Source organism: Myotis nattereri, assembly GCF_964212035.1.
Source record: "Myotis nattereri genome assembly, chromosome: 7".
NCBI lineage: Eukaryota > Metazoa > Chordata > Mammalia > Chiroptera > Vespertilionidae > Myotis > Myotis nattereri.
The window spans coordinates 50,276,094-50,295,726 of NC_138082.1; the positions used below are offsets into that span (position 1 = coordinate 50,276,094).

At 38.0% G+C, this 19,633-nt stretch overlaps 1 protein-coding gene across 1 annotated transcript in view; it reads left to right on the forward strand.

The window, feature by feature from the left end:
* LOC308522009 (sodium channel protein type 1 subunit alpha) overlaps positions 1-19,633 on the forward strand; it is a 130,384-nt gene that overhangs the window by 42,246 nt on the left and 68,505 nt on the right. Inside the window, exon 3 of the mRNA XM_081095207.1 lies at positions 8,484-8,796. Coding sequence (XP_080951333.1) covers positions 8,533-8,796 — 264 coding nt within the window. The 5' untranslated portion in view covers positions 8,484-8,532. The remainder of the gene's footprint in view (positions 1-8,483; positions 8,797-19,633) is intronic.

Sequence of the window (19,633 nt, forward strand, 5' to 3'; positions counted from 1 at the left end):
CATCAACAATGAGAGAGAATCATTGATTGGCCCTCTCCTACACTCTCCACACTGGGGATCTAGCCCGCAACCCAGGCATGTGCCCTGACCGGGAATCAAATCGTGACCTCCTGGTTCATAGGTCAATACTCAACCACTGAGCCATGCCAATCGGGCGGGTCTGTGTATTTTTTTAAATTCATCAAATACTGCCTCAAACATATTCCTAAACTCTGATTATATTCAAAGTTAACTTTGATGTGATGTAACATTCCAGATGTGCCTGGAATGTTAGATCCTATTGTGCCTTTCTAAACATTTAATTCAGTAGTTATACAATGAGCCAAAAAAACATGCCCCAAGCTGCACAATTTTATTAATAAAGTGATGTGTTACATATTTCTTGATTCCAAGCATGCCTAGAATGTAGTGTTTTATTTTAGTTTACCATATCATGCTATTTATGTTAACTTTGCATTAGTATCTGAAGTTAATATAGACCTTCTATTCAACAGAGTAATTAATTGTGTAGTCTTAAACAATGTATTTTATAGATATTGGATTGTCAAAGGCAGTCATGGATTGAGTGAATTTTGTAGTTTGTGGTTTATTATTAGAATGTCCTGAAACATACTCGTAAAAAACACAAACGAAGAGGTAGACATATGTTAGTTATGTGACCTTATTTTAAATGTAATCTGCATTTACCATGAAAACTTAAGGGTGGATAATAAAGTTATTAAAGAATGTAAATGTTTTAAACACATGTATGAAGTATGCTGTTTAGTTAATCCCAATTGTAATACTAAATATGGATATTATTATAAACCATATGAAATACATATCCTAAACATACTAAACTAAATTATTTCTGAAAAAAGAAATTTATAAAGCAATGTTTCCTAGACTTGTGAAATTCTATGTACAGCAATTTCTTCCTTGGGTGTTAAAAAAAAAAGAGTTCTGTGAGATCTCAACTGTAAGAATAACATTGTACCTGGTCATTTTTGTTATTAGTGGCAGTAACAGTCTTTTATAAAGGAGGTGGCGGAAACACCACAAAAGCACCTCAAATACTTCTCCACGATTTGCCAGGCCCAGATGGTGTATGTCCCAGAATAGCAGAGGGACTCTACAAGGAGCTGGCAGTCATTTTGGCAGCGGTCTATTTTCTCCTCAGTGTGAAAATCAAGCCCTCTTAAAGAGAGAATTGCAGGCATATGCATTTTCTCCACCTCAAATTATATAGTATAAGGTGGTCAAGATCCATAAATATTGTATGCTTATATTATAACTTTGGTGTTAGGAAACCTTTGGGGAGATTAAGTGGGACAGGTGAATTACAGAAAGTGATTTGCTCAATTGATAACTAAAAATAACCAGGTTTAGCAAATTTTTTTTTAAAGTTTTAGAAGTAAAATATAAATTGACTGTGGAAATATAGTTCATCAGGTTTCAAACCTGTATAATACAATTTCTAAATTCAAATATTATGAGTATTTTCTTTTTGGTCTCTTGTTTTTCAGATTTTTAAAGATCGCCTCTATTTCTGCCAAAATACTTCATTTACTAGACTTGTTTTGTGTTTCTCCAAGGAATACAATTCATTGAGTGAATACTAGTTTAATATGGCTACTGTGATATATTTGCATACATTTAATTTAAGTTTACAGTCATTTTAGTACTTGAAAATTATTTCAGAATTGTTCGAAACTGGCAGGCACTGGTTTGGGAATCAGGAAATAAAAGTTCTGATTTCAGTTCTATCATTAATAAGCTGTGTGACCCTGAACAAATCACATATTTATTTTGGAGGTAGGAAGCACACAAATTCTAAACAGAGAAATGCCATTTTGTTCTCTGTTAAGCAAGAGGGCTGGATTTGATGATCTCTAACTTGGCTTTCAATGTTTGCTATTTCTTGATTTTATGATTTACTTATCTTTGATTTTCTTAAACTAATTTATTTAACATTTCAGAAGTTCAAAGGTTGAAGCTAACTAAATCTTCTCTTTGGAAAGCCTGTGTTGTAAACTCTAATGACCTGCTCCACATCAACATCAAAATACGATTATGGTACATTACGGATTACATATATACTCTCGTCAGAAAGGAAACACTTACAGACTATAACCCATGACATTCTGAGACAACATATTTAATTCACTCATCAACTAGTCCATTTTTTTTCTTGTAAATTTCTTGCAGGGTCACATAAGGCATTAAATAATAGCAACATTCTAATAGATCACAATAGCAGCAGTAGAAGCTTGGATGAAAAGATGAAATAGTTGTCTCAGCATTGTTGGGGGAGAGGAATGGAGAGAGGGGATTACTTTTAGGTTTTAAAAACAGCATGGAATTTAAGGACATTGTTAAACAAACCAACAAGCAAACAAACAAAAACAATTCCCATGAAAAGTTACTGGATTATGTTACTAAATCCACGATGGCGTCAGAATGCAAAGTTGTGGATGTTGGAAGCCTCTTAAGGGCATCATGTAAAGACCACCCCTCTTTCTCACATGGATTCTGAACAAAGACAAAATTTAAACTGAAGACTAAGACAGATATGTAGCAGAGTATCATCTTGTAACCTCATAGAGGTGTGTTTGTTGAGTGTAGCTTTGTGTGAAAACCCAAAAGGACTGTTAACCAAACTCCAGAGTTAGACAGACCTGCCCATGCAGGCCTGAGTAGTCATGGCCAGAGGTGCTCCCCAAAAGAAGTAGAATAATAATTAATGTTTAAATGGCCATATTCAAGTACAAAAGCATTTATAAGATTAAGACCTTTGTGTGAAATGCCACAATGAAAATGAAATACTCCATTCTGAGCTATTATAGATATATCTATGTGGGTGGAAAAATACAGATGCCCAAAGCAGTCGGAACTGTGAGACCTCATTAGTTATGCTTACATTAAATGAAGCTTCTCCATCTGTGCTATGAAGGTAACCAAAACCATACTGCTCACCAAGCCACCTCAGGACAAAGTCTTTTGGCTGTGATAGATGCTTACTCAAGTCCAACATGTAATACATGTGTAATCGCTGCGAAAGAGAGATATGAAATGTCCAGAAGAAAAACCTCATCCAGACTAAAATATTTATTATAGTAGTAAATGGAATGGAATAGGAGTGTCTTAGAAGTGATGCAGAACATTATCATTAGTAACTTTTGTATCCGACAACCCCCCTGCAAATGTGTATTATTATTAAAATAGCATTCTAATGCTACTGACTCCTCCTCTTTTACACCAGTTTTATATCACCAGCATGTATTGTTGCTTTTATTTATTATTTGTACAGTCTAATAAATTTCCTCCTCTTATTCTTCTTTCACCCATATTAAGTAATATTGATCATAGTATTGCTTTACTTTACTATTTCTTTCCACTCACAAATTCTACTTTGCTTATTTATTAAAAAAATTTTTCCCACAGCCTCTGGCTTCCATTTATTTTCTTTTGGATTTTTTTTTCTTCTTTAGGAGTTCTTTTCTAATTGGTTTCTACTTTAGTTTTGCTTGTCTTTTAAAAAAAAATCATCATTTTTCTATTGCCCACTACGTTACTTATTCCCAATATCCTTTTGTTGTTCTTTCAAATTTGCTGTCTGTTAATGTATGCTTCCTTTTATTTTTATGTTTCTAGCTATTGTTAGCGCTCTCTCTTTCTCTCTCTCTCTCTCTCTCTCTCTCTCTCTCTCTCTCTCTCTCTTCTCTTCTCTTCTCTTTTTTATTTTTTCTAAGTGCCTGTCATTATTCATAAGGGAAATATGCCATCTCCTTGGAGTATTTTCTCACCAAGAAAGTTATGTTGCTTTTCTCTTTTGAAAGGGCTCCTCTGTCAATCCAAACACATATTTAAATGCTTGTTCTCATGTACAGAGAAAGGTGAAAGCCAAAACTACAGATTCTGTGAGGAGTCTCTCTCCCATATCTAATGAGGTATAATTTCAGAAATTAGGACCATTTAAAGTATTCAGTAAAAAATTTTACACTAAAGAGTGAGGTATGCCCGGCCAGCGTGGCTCAGTGGTTGAGAGTCTACCTAGAAACCAAGAGGTCCTGGTTCGATTCCCCATCAGGGCACATGACCAGGTTGCAGGCTTTACCTCCCTTGCAGGAGGCAGACAGTCAATGATTCTTTCTCATCATCGATATTTCTATTTGTCTCTCTCTCTCCTTTCCTCTCTGAAATCAATAAAAATACATTTTTTAAAAAAGTGAGGTATATCACCCTAACTGGTTTGGCTCAGTGGATAGAGCGTCGGCCTACGGACTTAAGGGTCCCAGGTTAGATTCCGGTCAAGGGCATGTGCCTTGGTTGCAGGCTCATCCCTAGTAAGAGGTGTGCAGGAAGCGGCTTATCGATGTTTCTCTCTCATCGATGTTTTTAACTCTCTATCCCTCTCTCTCCCTCTCTGTAAAAAAATCAATAAAATATATATTTTTTAAAAAAGAGTGAGGTATAATGTAGATAGAAAACACAATTTATTTCTGTATTTTTAAGCAATGTACAGATTTTAAATGCAATTCAGAATTTTTTCTATAATATTACTGACAAAGTGTTAATATTCATTATACTTAACAGTTTTTAGATATTCCATATGAAACATTTTTTAAAATTTTATTCTTGTAATTACTGTAATACAGAGTTTATTCTTAAAACGATTTGAATATAAGGTATACTTAGAGTAAGAAACACTTTCATTAACCTCAATATAATATCATTATAATATGGGTTAAATTGCTCACATATAAATGTTATCCCAGTATTTGATAAGACTAAGCTTAAATAAACAAATCATTGGAAAAAATATATTAAAATATATTAATCTATTATTTGGAGATTTTAAACACTTTGATTTACCATGGCTTCTACAATAAAGAGGAATTTTAAGTTGGAGTTTAATTTAAGAATTTTCTGTTATTTTTGTTTGGTTGATTTTCTGTATGAGGTTTCAAATAGGTTTGTATAGTTCTAAATTTTCTGTTATTTTTATAGGGGCTACATTTAAATTATTCATCAATTCGGGAAAATTTCATCTTTATTATATTGTATTTCTATCCAAGAATAAGATGTGCCTTTTCATCCATTTATATTTCTTTTCAGTTTATTCAAAACTTAAAAAAACCCTCTCATTTTATTTATAAAATTTTCATCAAATGTATTTTCCCCTTTTAAATAGACTTGTTTTGGTTCATAGCAAAATTGAGTAGGAATTAGAGTTCCTATATATGCCCAGTCCCCCGAAAGCACCATCCACCATCCACAGTGCACACCAAAATGTCACATTTGTTATATCGATGAACCTACAATGAGACATCATTATCATTCAAAGTTCATAATTTACATTAGGGTTCACTCTTGGAATTGAACGTTCTATGGGTTTGGACAAATATATAATGGCCTGTATCCACCATTACAGTATCATACAGAAATTTTTCACTGCTCTAAAAATCCTCTGTGCATTAGCTATTCATCCTTCCCTCCTCAACACCTGGCAATCACTGATCTTTTTACTGTCTTCATAGTTTTGTCTTTTTCCGAATGTCATAGAGTTGGAATCAGACAGTGTGCAGCCTTTCCAGATTGACTTCTTCCACTTATGTAAGATGCATTTAAGTTTTCCCCCATGTGGTTTCATATCTTGATAGCTCATTCCTTTTTAGCACTAAATAATATTCCCTTGTCTGTATCCAGTTATCTACTGAAGGATATCTTGGTTGCTTCCAATGATGGCAATTTTGAATAAAGCTGCTATAAACATCCATGTGCAGGTCTTTTAGGACATAAGTCTTCAGCTCATTTGGGTAAATATCAAGGAGGGCAATTGCTGGATTGTATAGTAAGAGTAAGCTTTCATTTGCAAGAAAATACCACACTGGCTTCAATAGTGGCTGTAACATTCAGCGGCTGTATTGCATTCCCAATAACAATGAATGAACCACATCCCTGCCAGCATGTGGTGGTGTCAGTGTTCTGGATTTTGGCCATTCTATTAGGTATGCAGTGGTATCTCATTGTTGTTTTAATTTGCTTTTCCCTGATGACATATGATGTGGAGCATCTTTTCATATACTTATTTAACATGTGCATGTCTTCTTTGGTGAGCTATTTTTTAAGGGCTTTGGCCCACTTTTTAAATCAATTTGCTTGTTTTCTTATTGTTGAGCTTTAAGAGTTCTTTGTATATTTTGGATAGGAGTCCTTTATCAGCTTTGGTTTTGCAAATATTTTCTGTGGATTGTCTTTTTATTTAGTTGATAGTGTCTTTCACAGAGCAGATGTTTTTAATTTTAATTAAATCTAGCTTATCAATTATTCCTTTAATGGATTGTGCTTTCAGTATTCATTAAAAAGTCATTGCCAAACCAAAGATCATCTGAATTTTATCCTAATTTATCTTCTAGGAGTTTATAGTTTTAAAATTTACCTTTAGATCTGTGATAAATTTTGAGTTAATTTTTGTAAAGTGAATATATATAACATGTATATATATATTTGTAAAGTGAATATATATATAACATGTATATATATTCAATAATAATAAAAACATAATATGCTAATTAGACCGGATGTCATTCAGGATGTCCTTCCTTCCAGACAAAATCACAGTGGGCGGGGACTGTGGCAGAGGTGGCAGAGGACCCTGGCCTTGGCGGTGGTAGGCAGGGGCCGTGGCTAAGGCTCTTGCACGAATTCTGTGCATCAGGCCTCTAGTATATATATAAAGTCATGTGGAGGTCCAGTTTGTCCAGCACTATTTTTGGAAAAGACCATGCTTGCTCTTTTATATTGTCTTTGTCCCTTTGTCAAAGATCAGTTACAGCTACAATCTTATTATTGCAATTCATATATACAAAAGATGCAATTAGCCGTATCATAGCTTGCTGACCTTAATGAGTTAATTCAGTATCCAAATAAACCTTGGGGCCAAGCAGTAGCATGGGCTTTGTGAAGTTCTGGCTCAGTAATACCTGTGAAATTTGAGCTCATATTAAATATGCCTGAAAATAATACATTTGGGATTTGGCCTCTGGCATCAGATCAGGTCTGACTCTGCTATCTGGAGTTGAGAGTTTTGCCTCAAGTTCTCATAATAGGACTATAGCGCTATAGGACTATAGTATCAGCAAGAATATTATTATTGCTTTAGTGAAGAAAAATAGTGCAGCTCCTATTGAGCTCATGGTATCCTGTCTTCTTTCTGGTCATGTTTTCTCCCCTGAAATAGGAGAACCCTGCTGTCTCCAGCAACTTTAGCTATCTTCCACCATGACCCAATCTAGTACTTTCTCTCTAGTCTAGTCTTTCTGTCATTCTTAGTTATATCAAAGGCATTTGTCCAGTCTTTACTTGTCTCTTTCTGTGTGTGTTCCAGTACGACAACCTCAATATGGCTAATGACATGACCAGGTCACAGTTTTAGTTGTCTCAAATCTCAGAAAAGAAGACTCAATCAGAACAGCCGGATTGGTCATTAAGGCTGGCTGCAGCAAACTGTTCTGACCACCTTGGCCAGGGGCCGCTTGTCAGGACAAGAGGATTGGACTTTTTAAAAATATATTTTCATTGATTTCAGGGAGGAAGGGAGAGAGAGAGAGAGATTAATCTTGAGAGAGAATCATTGATTGGATGCCTCCTGCATGCCCCCCACCAAGGATCAAGCCAGAAACCTGAGCATGTGCCCCAACCTGGAATCCAACCGTGACCTTCTGGTTCATGGGTCGATGTTCAACCACTGAGCCACACCGGCCAGGTACTAGAAGGTTGGGTTTTATATCCTTTAAGAGACAGCTCTCTTTCCACTTCATCCTGTTGATGAACTAACCATTGTCTCTATGGGGTTATATCCTCATCTTCTGTGTGTCTTACAGAGTGAACAGCCCACTAGGGACATGGTGGTATTTAGCCTAATGTACTTTAATTAAGGCTAGACTTGAACCACTTTCTTAACTTATGGCACAGTTCCTGTATCTGCAAAGCATAAGACTGAATAAACAATGTTGGTACATTTCATAAAATCCTAGATAGAAACCATGTCTGTTAAGCCAGGATCATAGAAGTAGAGAGTAGAATGGTGGTTACCAGGACCTGGGTGAGAGAAAAATGGGGAGTTTCTATTCAGGTCTATATCTGTTCCAGTTTTATATCAAGGACTCTAGTATATTTAAGGTTTACTGAAGAGAAAGCTCTCATTTAAGACCAATTAGTGATTTTTTTTCACTCCTGAAGTAACTGGAATAAGTGCTACAAGTGTTGTACAATTTCATGCCTTTAGTTAACAATACTGTCTTACACACTTAAAAACTTTGTTAAAATGGTAGACCTAACATTAAATGTTCTTATTACAAAAAAGATTCACATTTAATAATTACATTTCAATTTAATTAGAAACAAAAATGTCAATGCTCTAATGTTTAATGCAAGAGTTTATAGATATTAAGTCTTCTCTTAATCTCCTTAAAAAATGTCAACATTCTTTTTTTTTTTAGGACTTTCATATGTGGAGTAAATGGTAATTAAAATGTGCAGGATGACAAGATGGAGCAAACAGTGCTTGTACCACCAGGACCTGACAGCTTCAACTTCTTCACCAGAGAATCTCTTGCGGCTATTGAAAGGCGCATTGCAGAAGAAAAAGCTAAGAGTCCCAAACCAGACAAGAAAGATGACGATGAAAATGGCCCAAAGCCAAATAGTGACTTGGAAGCTGGAAGGAACCTTCCTTTTATTTATGGAGACATCCCTCCAGGGATGGTGTCAGAGCCTTTGGAGGACCTGGACCCGTACTACATCAATAAAAAAGTGAGTGTTTTTTATCAGGCATGTTTTGCTGCTAATTGCCTACTGCATACCTTGGATGGTTGTAGCACCAACACAGGCTGAATTAGCACAGTCTTAAGTACCCTTCTGTTTAAGAAATAAAACATGTTTGCATGTGTTTATGCACATACGTGAGAATGAATATATCATAACCGACGGAGCTGTTCCAAATGCACCACCACAGATACCTAATAACAAATTTAAGTTATAGGCAGCTAATTTAATGAATTAAAAATTTCTACCCTAAGATTATATTTACTATAAAATGTTATGTTTTCTGTACTTGAAAATCCTGGAATTATCACATTAAGACTTCAAAAATATTATTATTAATTTCTTATGGAACAAAATTTGATGCCACAAGTGTTTTTAATTTCTAAAGCATGTTATAGGTAAATCGGTTAATTTCTGGAACATTACTATATAAACTCCAATTTTAAAAAAATATTCAACTTTTGGTAAAAATATATTTATATTGATAAGAATTAAGAAAAATATAGTATTCTGAAGAATGTATAATGATATTTTAATGCTTGCATTTTCTGTATCCATGCTTGAAATAAGTACCTTGCATTAAGCACCCAATCTTTTATTAAGACCATGATTTCACCAAACCAAGAAGAAGAGCCTACAGGAAAGGATAAAATAAAAAATGATTATTGTATTGATTTTGGATTGCAACATATTTTTATCTTTTTCATCTGGCACAATATATTTTTGAACTCTTGGTGGAAGGGTAAGGCACAAAGATCGTATTTAAGCAAATGAAATATTTTAGTTGGACATGGACCTTAAAATACACTAGGCTCTGTTTGTTGCTGACACAGTTCTTAATAACATGAAATTAGCCTTTGTCAAATGCTTAAGTTTGGCAATTTTAATATGTGGATTTGAGACAGTCTTGTAAATCACTTCTCATTGCTATAGTTTCAAAGATAAAAAAAAGAACCCTCACAAAAGAATGACTAGCACTGTGTTTGTGTGTGTTTTTTTCTTTTAAGTTTCAGGATATAGCTGGTTTAAGTGTAACACACTTTTTACCAAGCATTTGCCCATTTTACATTATAGGAAGAGATAATCGTTTTCCAAAGATTTTATTTTTCTCTATTTAACATTACTTATAATATTGCCAAATCTTAGTAGGTAAGAGATTATCCATTTCATAACTGCCTTTCAAATTATAAGAAAAGTTTCACTTTATCATTAAACCAGTCCTTTGGAATATAATTTAATATATCACCTGAAATGCTAAAGCCCAAATTAAACAAACTAGGAGGGGTTTATTTGTATGAGGAAAGTAAAAATGCAGATAATCAAGTTATTTAAACATTTCAACTTATTGGAAAGTACTTCATTATTGAGGTAATGACTCTGCTGTGTTCTAGACAGAAATTTATTCACCCCATAGAGTGTGCTAGTTTATTTGTAGATATTGGACATATTTAGTCTGTTCAAAGACTTCTCTTATTATGGGTTAGGCCGGGGGATCGATCCCCAGAAGGCCTTTTGCTATTCAAAGACACCCAGCCCCAATCTCTCCAGCAGTAAACACCTTCTAATAGTTGTTAAAGCTACACAGGGTCTTCATCAAACAGGGCTGGAATCTAGCATCCAGCTCATATGCTGTATCCTTACTTGTGAAACAACAAATGAATGGTGTGTTTTTTTCTTTTTCAAATGAATGTTTGATAAAGACCAAACTAATAAAATGCAGTTTGACAAAAGCAGAGATTCTTCATGTGAAAATCAGATAACCTAATTCATATTTCCCTTTAAATCAGGGGTGGGGAATGCTCGGCCTGTGGGCTGTGTAAGACCCAAGAAATAATTTGGTCTGGCCCTGCCAAGGCATGAGGGGGTGAGTTAATTAAATGTTTGACCAAAGACAGCAGGCTAATTTTTAAGTGGATAATTTTGTATGATGCAAATGATGTTAAAAAAAATATCCAAATGGTCTTTGGCAAAAAAACGGTTTCCCACTCCTGCTTAAATTAAAGTTTTCAGACTGATAAAATTTGTTATCTTGAGAGGATGTCCCCAAAATAAAATTATTGGTTCATAATGAATGATATATAATCCTCCATACTAATAAAAGGGTAATATGCTAATTAGACCAGATAGACCGGACACCTTCCGGACGCCCTTCTGGACAAAGCCACAGTGGCGGGGGCCAAGGAAGAGCAGTTAGGGGTGATCAGGCCAGCAGAGGAGAGTGGTTAGGGGTGATTAGGCAGGCAGGCAGAGGGGTTAGGGGCAATCAGGCAGGCAGGCAGGTGAGCAGTTAGGAGCCAGTGGTCCGGATTGCAAGAGGGATGTCTGACTGCCAGCAGCCAGACATCCCCCAAGAGGTCCCGGAATGGAGAGTGTTCAGGCCAGGCTGAGGGACCCCCCCCCCCCCCACCATGCACAAATTTTGTGCACTGGGCCTGTAGTATATAATAAAAGGGTAATATGCAAATTGACCCTAAGAGTGGAACGACCAGGAACAACCGGTCACTATGACATGTTCTGACTACCAGGGGGCATACGCTCAATGCAGGAGCTGCCCCCTGGTGGTCAGTGTGCTCCCACAGGCGAAGCTCCACTCAGCCACAAGCTGGGTTGAAGGCTGTGAATGCAGTGGCAGTGGCGGGAGCCTCTCCTGCCTTCTCAGCAGCTCTAAGGATGACCAACTAATGGCTCCCTAGGGGAGAGCAGGCCTAAGCCATTAGTCGGACATCCCTCAAGGGCTCCTGGGCTGCCAGAGGGATGTCCACCTGCCAGCTGGCAGGTGGACATCCCCCGAGGGGTCCTGGACTGTGAGAGCATGCAAGCCGGGCTGAGGGACCCTCCTGAGTGCATGAATTTTGTGCATCAGGCCTCTAGTAAAGAATATAAAGGCAGATGGAAAACAAAATTATGCAAACCCTTTTTAATACTGAAAAGAACGGTCTTAAAACTGGGTGTGAAAGACCACCTCTGATGAAATGACTAGTCAGCCAGATTCTTGTGCTGATGTAACCCTTATAAACTTTGTCAGGTTCACATTCAGACTTGCCATTAACATCTTCTATCCTTATCTTCAAATGCACATTGTGTGAGGAAGGAAAAATATTTTGGAATTTTGGAACAAATCACAGTGAGCAAGTAGAACAACCTGATAAGAAAAATATTGTTATCAGGAAGGAGTTTTCTCTGAGGTAAGACACTTCCATTGCTTTCACATTGAGCTGACATTAAATGAGTCTTCAAATGTAAGTCATTCAAAGCAATGCAAATGAAACTTCTTACAAGTTCTTTAAAACCAATATGGTATATTTAGGATACCTTATTGAGTTGTGTTTGAAATTTCACTATTTTGCATTTTCATGTTTTAAAACTTTCTCTAGTTGCCTATACAGTTTTCTAGTCTTAAATTTTCTTTCATAATTGTATTATTTCATATGCAGGAATAGTCTTAAATTCTGAAATTGTTTTCTATGATTAAGGTTTGAATGCTTAGCAAAATAATAACCTTTTAAAAATAATAAATTTTTCTTTTCATATTTGATGACTAATTTTATTTTAGTGACTTGAATATCTGAGATTGGGAAAGTGATCATCATTAAAACAATGCAATACACATGCACAGTACTCTGGCATAGCTATAGGGTCTAATTGTGGAAATGTCACTAGAGAAAATGCTTCTTAGAATGAGATTTCCCACTGTTACTGATATTGAGGATGTGGATTGTATTGCCTGAGTGAGTTGGAATATGTAAACCTCAGGTAGGCCAGTGACTTTCCTAAGATTTTTCTCAAGTACAATAATTAAGGGGTCATTCTTACCGATATATAGTTTCTAGTTTGTTTCTTAATAATATATAGAATAAACAAAGCAATCCTATATAATAAAAGCCTAATATGCTAAGTGTCCGGTCATCCAGTGACCAGTCAACTGTTCAACCAATCAAAGTGTAATATGCTAATGATATGCCAAGGCTGCTCAACCACTCGCTATAATGTACACTGACCACATGGGGGCAAACTCTCCTACTGGTAGGTTAGCTTGCTGCTGGGGTCCAGCTGATTGGGACTGAGCAAGATGGGCCGGACACACCCTGGACCCCTCCCTCGGTTCCTCTCCAGCCCTGATCATGCACCGGTGGAGTCCCTCGGCCTGTCAAGTGCCCTCTTGCAATCCGAAACCCCTCAGGCGATGTCAGAGAGCTGGTTTCAGCCAGATCCCGCAGGCTATTCCCCTCAGAAGGATTCCAGATGCAGGGATCATGGCTGGCGAGCACTGCTGTGGTGGCATGAACCTCTCCCAATCGGGACTGAATGGGCACAAGCCCGTGGCAGGCACAGTGGGGCCAGGATGAGTGGGAGCGGCAGGTAGGAGCTGCAGGCAGCATTGGACTGCGGGTTTCAGCCCAATGCCCACAGGCCACCCCGAGGGACCCCACGTACGCACGAATTCGTGCACTGGGTCTCTAGTACTACTATAAAAATGGTTGCAGGATCTCTTTTTTCTGTTATACTTTTGATTAAATTACATATATGTAGCATATGTGGAATGTATTGTGTAAGAAATAGAAACAACACTAAGCTCTCTGTCATCTTCTACAAAGACAATTTCAGTGAGCTTATGGAATTGTCACTGCTGATGGTGTATTTCCAGATGGCATATGCCCACATATTTTTATCTTCTTTGCTCCAGTTTAAAGTGTGCAAATTATGTAATGTTAAAAATTTTACTAAAGTTGTTAAAGTAGTTTAATCCATGATCAGTGACACCATCTCATGAGCATTCCTGGTGCATGGAAGCATTAGGAACTTCCCAGACCCTCAGATGCTTTGAGCCTTCAGAAGTCCAAGGTAAGAACTAAAGAAAAAAAGAGTGCTATCAGAATATTGTCATAGAATTCCCCATACCATGTGAGCTCTGGTCCAGTGTTCTTCAGAACATCATTCAAGGTTTGATTCCTTTTATTTGTTTATTTACTTTAGTTGTGTGGCAAGGCATATTTGAGCTTGTGAACTCACCTCCTTCCTGCCCCCCTCCATGGGATTTTTTTCCTCACCGTTACTTTTATAGCTTGGGTTGATTTTGTACCATTTGGCTATGCATTCAAATCCTTCACCCACTCTTTATTACAGAAAATGTCTCCCTTCTCATGTTCTTAAAATTACAGATGACTCACTAGCACCATGGGAGGAAATATCCTTTTGACAGTGTGACAGTGCAATGACAATAAAATGAGGTATTTTAGAATTGTAGTGAGAATGGACGTTTGTTCATTATGGAAAGTAGAAATTTATCCTTTAAAAATGTCTAATGGACCATATAGAAATAACTTATTCTCTCTTTTTATCAGCTCTTCTTAAAAAGGTGCATAGCCCTAGCCGATTTGGCTCAGTGGATAGAGTGTTGGCCTACAGACTGAAGGGTTCCAGGTTCGACTCTGGTCAAGGGTACATGCCTGGGTTGTGGTCTCCATCCCCAGTGGGGGACGTGCAGGAGGCAGCCAATCAATGATTCTCTCTCATCATTGATATTTCTATCTCTCTCTCCCCCTCTTCCTTCCTCTCTGAAATCAATAAAAACATATTAAAAAATAAAAAATAATAAAAGAAATTAAAAAGGTGCATACTCCTTCTTTATCAGTCCTGCATGAAGAGTCATGCATGAATTTGCTATTTTAATCCATGCCTGGTCTGTTATTGCTAAAGGAATTTTTAGTTATTATATTGGGTAGAGAAAATTATTTACTTTGTTTTTAATTGGGTTTAGGGCATTTTTTTTCTTGCAAAAAATAATTTAGTAAGAAATCAGAAAAGTAGATAGTAATTAAAAGATTATGATTCCATGACTTATCATATGGATAGTTCCCAATTTATAATTTTTTTGCATATTACTAGCTCCTCTTGAATTACCAGTCACCTAGTATCTCCCTTACATCTAACACAGTATAATTGACTTTCAAGTCTTTCTCCTCCCCACCCATAATTTTTTCCTTAAGCCCCCTTTTTGTTACCTCTAAGCCTCTGTCTCAGAAACAATCCCAAGGTGATGATATTGGTAATTAAATAATGGTTAGCGTTAGCCTTTATTGAGTACCTGCTGTTAGTAAGAGACCATTCAAGTCAAAGTGACCAAAATGCATCAGAAACTAGTTTAAAAAAGAAAGAAGGAAATATGTAGGTGAATCTGGTTTTTTAACATTGAAAGATCCAGTACCTACAACATCATCATCAGGATACAGTCCTTTTCCATCTTGGGTTCTATTTCCACCCAAGCTAGCTGCATTGGTAGGCTGGCCCTTCCCACACGATGGCACAAATAGCCGCCAGTAGCACTAGACTAACATCCTGCAGCTTAGTAACTCCAAGAAAAAGAACTGTCTCTTCTAAAGCTCTAACAAAAGCCCTGGAATTGGTTCTAATTAGGTCACATGGCTAAGGGGTTGTGATGGTCTCATTGGCCAGAACAGTGTCACATGTTCTCCTGTGTTGAAAGGGGTGAGTCAGCTCATCAGAAGCCACCAGGGCAGACATGGGGCGGTGGTTTTTCTAGAAAGAAGAGATGAGGCCTGTTTAAAAAGGTATGTGAGGCAGGCAAAAACTTGAGCTCTGTATTCTATACAAAATGTATCAGGTACATACAGCTCTTATTTAAAACGCATGTCCTCCCAAGATTGCTTTTGTCTGTATTTAAAAATAATGAAACTGAGGTGAAGTAATTTCCCAAGTTAACAAAGATATGAAGTGAGAGAGATTAGATTTAAACCTGATCTCTCAGCTTCCATAGGCCACTGCCATGCCACTTTGGGTCTGCACTTGTAGTAACGATACAGTGGAAAAGATAAGCCAGTGATAGAATCTAAATAAGCCCGTCACTGCTTTTCCTCTCCCTCTATCCATGCCACTGTGCTAGCCGTGGTCCTTTTCTCCCAGGCTGGCAGTGTTTCCCAACGCTGACTTGTCCCTCACTTTTTTCCCTCCATCAGGAGCACCCCCTGCCTTTGTAAAAACTGAAATCTTAGAGACTCATTGGGTCTGCATCGGCTTCTAAAATAAGTCAATAATTTCATTTCCCACCAGATTCTAGTTGTCCGATAAGCACCTTATTTTTCAAAGAGGACAGATTCGGGACACTTCAACTGTGTGCCGCTGTAAAGAAATGGCATTCAAATTGGGATCTGAAGGACAGAAAAGAGAAGAGAAAGAAGCATCTTCTAGAGAAAGAGCAGTCTATCAGAGGATGTGTAACGGAGCTGGACTGTATCAAGAAGAGAATAGAATGAGGTTGGGATGTGGGCCTGGGGCCAGGCAAAAGGCCCCTTTTAGTACATCCGAAAGAGTTTGAAGTTTAAGGGCAAAATGAATTATCAGAAGCTTTGGGTAGAGGGGTAACATGGTCCACTTTACATTTTAAATATATTTTTATTGATTTCAGAGAGAAAGAGAGAGGGAGAGAGAGAGAGAAACATCAATGATGAGAGAGAATCATTGATTGGCTGTTGCCTGCACGCCCCACACTGGGAATTGAGCCCGCAACCCGGGCATATGCTCTTACTGTGACTCAAACTATGACCTCCTAGTTCATAGGTTGACACTCAACTACTGAGCCAGGCCAGCCGGGCTCAAACAAAATTATTGTAAGTTCTTACATTGACAGCCTAGAGCTGGGGAAGGGTGCATAGATCGACACTCCACACTGAGCCACACCAGCTGGGCCACGTTACATTTTAAAAGATCAATTAGGAGTCCTCTGGACACTTGGTCTAGATTTTTGACAATGAAGATGGAGAATAATGGGTAGGATCAGGATCTATTTTGGAGGTGTAACATTTAAGTATCAGAGGGAACAAGCTAATGGCGTTGTTTCCTAAATATGGAATTTGGGAGGAAAGTTATTGAACAAAAAAGTTCCAATGTGAAAAGTGGCACTGCTTTCAGAAACATGTGTCCATATGTGTATATACTTGAAAGCCAGGCAGACACACACTTTGAATCTTTTAATCCTTATCATTTTATGGTAGTTTAGAACTTAAGGGCATTCACAGGTTGTATTTCATTCATACTCAAAAGAAGTCTGAGAGCCCTAACTGGTTTGGCTCAGCGGATAGAGTGTCGGCCTGCAGACTCAAAAGAAGTCTGAGGTTAGTACTACTGTAATTCTCTCCATTCAGATGTAGAAGTTGACATAAAGTTCTCACACAAGTCTGCACTGACACTGGGGCTCAACTTGTTTTTTTCCAGTCAATGAAAAGTTAACTGCACAAGTCGAAGTATACCACAGTCACAGTATGGGATAAGATACAGAGCTAAGAAATGTTTGATCCCCAGATTTTAACATTTCACCTATGGTTATAGTTTTTCTCTCTGTGATAGAGGCAGAGGTGTCCCCACCCCTGGCTGATGAGAGCCCAGCTGGCACCTCCGATGGGTCATCCCCTCACTGGCTCTCCCCACCACCTCTTTTTCCCCCCAGCTACGGGCCAGGGACAGCAATTTTACAGACTTCTCTACATACAAATTCTTCTCCTTTGCAGGAGCTTACAGCAAAGACAAAAATTGTCTGTGAAGCATTGAGCTCAGAGATATGTTTTGTTGACTCATGCAGTATTGTTTAAAATTTTGAATTAGTTTCAGAGATGTATGAATCTGGAGATTATGCACATATCCATGCCTACACACACACACACACACACACACACACACACACACACACACGCTCACAGACACACACACGCGCGCAGGCATGTTTAGGATTTCTGATTTGCATACCAAAAATTGGCACACACCCCTTGATAGCCAGCCTCCATGAACACTGATTGTAATTGCTGGCTTACATGTCACGTGTGTAATTAGGTAAAGGCTGTGTAGTAGAGCCTGGAGGGCCCAGCAGGCAAGTGCCACAGGTTCTTTAGGCTGCTTATTCCTAAAATAAAAAGAAAAGCAGAATGAGACTAAGGAAGAAACAAAGCTATTTTAATATTGATGCTCACTTCCGGGTCAGGTAGAGAACCTGTGAGAAAGCGTCCCATCCCTCTGTGAGCCAGGAAAGGAGGGAAATCTTGGCCTGAATCCACAGGTTATAGCAAATAGGCAGGGAAGTAGGTGAGACCATTTAGAGTGCCCCCAGGAAGGAAAACAGAATTAGATGCCATGGTATTTCCTCAGGATGAGAAATGTCCCTGGAGATATGCAATAATAGGAATCTCTTGACTTCTCCATGCAGTTCTCTACACCCAAATCTCTGAAGCATCTCTCCTCCTGCCAGGACTCATTCTACCCCTCCCTGCTAGAACCTCTTCTTAAGCCAGCAGCCTGGAGCTGGAAAAAGTTTGATCCCTTTGGTCCCACTTCTGGCAGAAGATAGAGCAAGGGAATGCTCCTAGTGCCAATGCCAGGGCATCATCAAGGGAAGAGAGGTGTACCTTGCAGCCCAACCTAGTACTCTGTTGTGGGAGTTCTAAACAATTGACTTCCAAACACATTTTTGGAACACAATGTATGTTAAAAGTTGAAAATTACTTGTTTTAAATTTTGAAGCTGAGGCATAAATTTAATAACCAATAGTGTATTCTGCATTTTTCTATTGTTCATGATCATTGCTAAGCTTTCTCTGTTGCGTATAGCTTTTGCTAATGAATGCATGTGTACAACATAATCATTGATAATTTGAGCAATTTAAAAGATCACTAGTTAACCAAAACAGATTCACAGCCCTGCTATTGCAGAATCACCTGAGTCATTATTATTATTTTTTTGTTAATCCTCACCCAAGGATATTTTCCCATTGATTCTTAGAGAGAGTGAAAGGGACGGGGAGAAACAGAGAGAGAGACACATTGATTGCTTGCCTCCCGCACGTGACCCGAACAGGACCTGCAGCTAAGGCACATGCCCTTTACTGGATCCAGGACCCGCGGGGATCCAGGACTCTTCCACTGAGCCAAAACAGCTAGGGCCTGAGTGTTGTTTTAAAATTCAGAATACTAGGCATGAGAATTGAAATTACAACACCTTTATAAGCTAAATATTCTTATTCACATTTTTCAAAACAGGCATGTAAGTCACAGGAAAGTCAAGTAAGTTGATTAGAATCTCACTGCTGGAAGGCACCAGAGCCAGATTTTGACCCTGGCACCCAACTCCATTGTCTGCACTTTTAAAAACTATATAAGTTCCAACGAATCCTACTTATATTTTTCTAATGTTTCTTTACAGATTGTTAAGCTGCTGATGACTGATTTGACTGGGGGTGTTTACCTATCCTTCTTGGTTTGTCTTTTTTTTTTTTTTTAATATTTTTTATTGATTAAGATATTACATATGTGTACCCTCTACCCCCCCTCTCCCCGCTCACCCCCTCACCCCCCCGTTGTCCGTGTCCATTGGTTAGGCCTATATGCTTGCATATAAGTCCTTTGGTTGATCTTTCCCCCTTGCCCCCACCCTCCCCTACCTTCCCTCCAAGGCCCGACAGTCCAATCAATGCCTCTCCGTCTCTGGATCAGTCCTTGTTCATCAGTTTATGTTGTTCATTATATTCCACAAATAAGTGAGATCTTGTGGTATTTATCTGCTCTCCAGTTCCATCCATGCTGTGGCAAATGGTAAGAGTTCCTTTTTCTTCTTCCTCTTCTTAAAGAATACCTTTCAGCATTTCATATAATGCTGGTTTGGTGGTGATGAACTCCTTTAGCTTTTTCTTATCCGTGAAGCTCTTTATCTGACCTTCCATTCTGAATGATAGCTTTGCTGGATAAAGTAATCTTGGTTGCAGGTTCTTGCTATTCATCTCTTTGAATATTTCTTGCCACTCTCTTCTGGCCTGCATGGTTTCTGT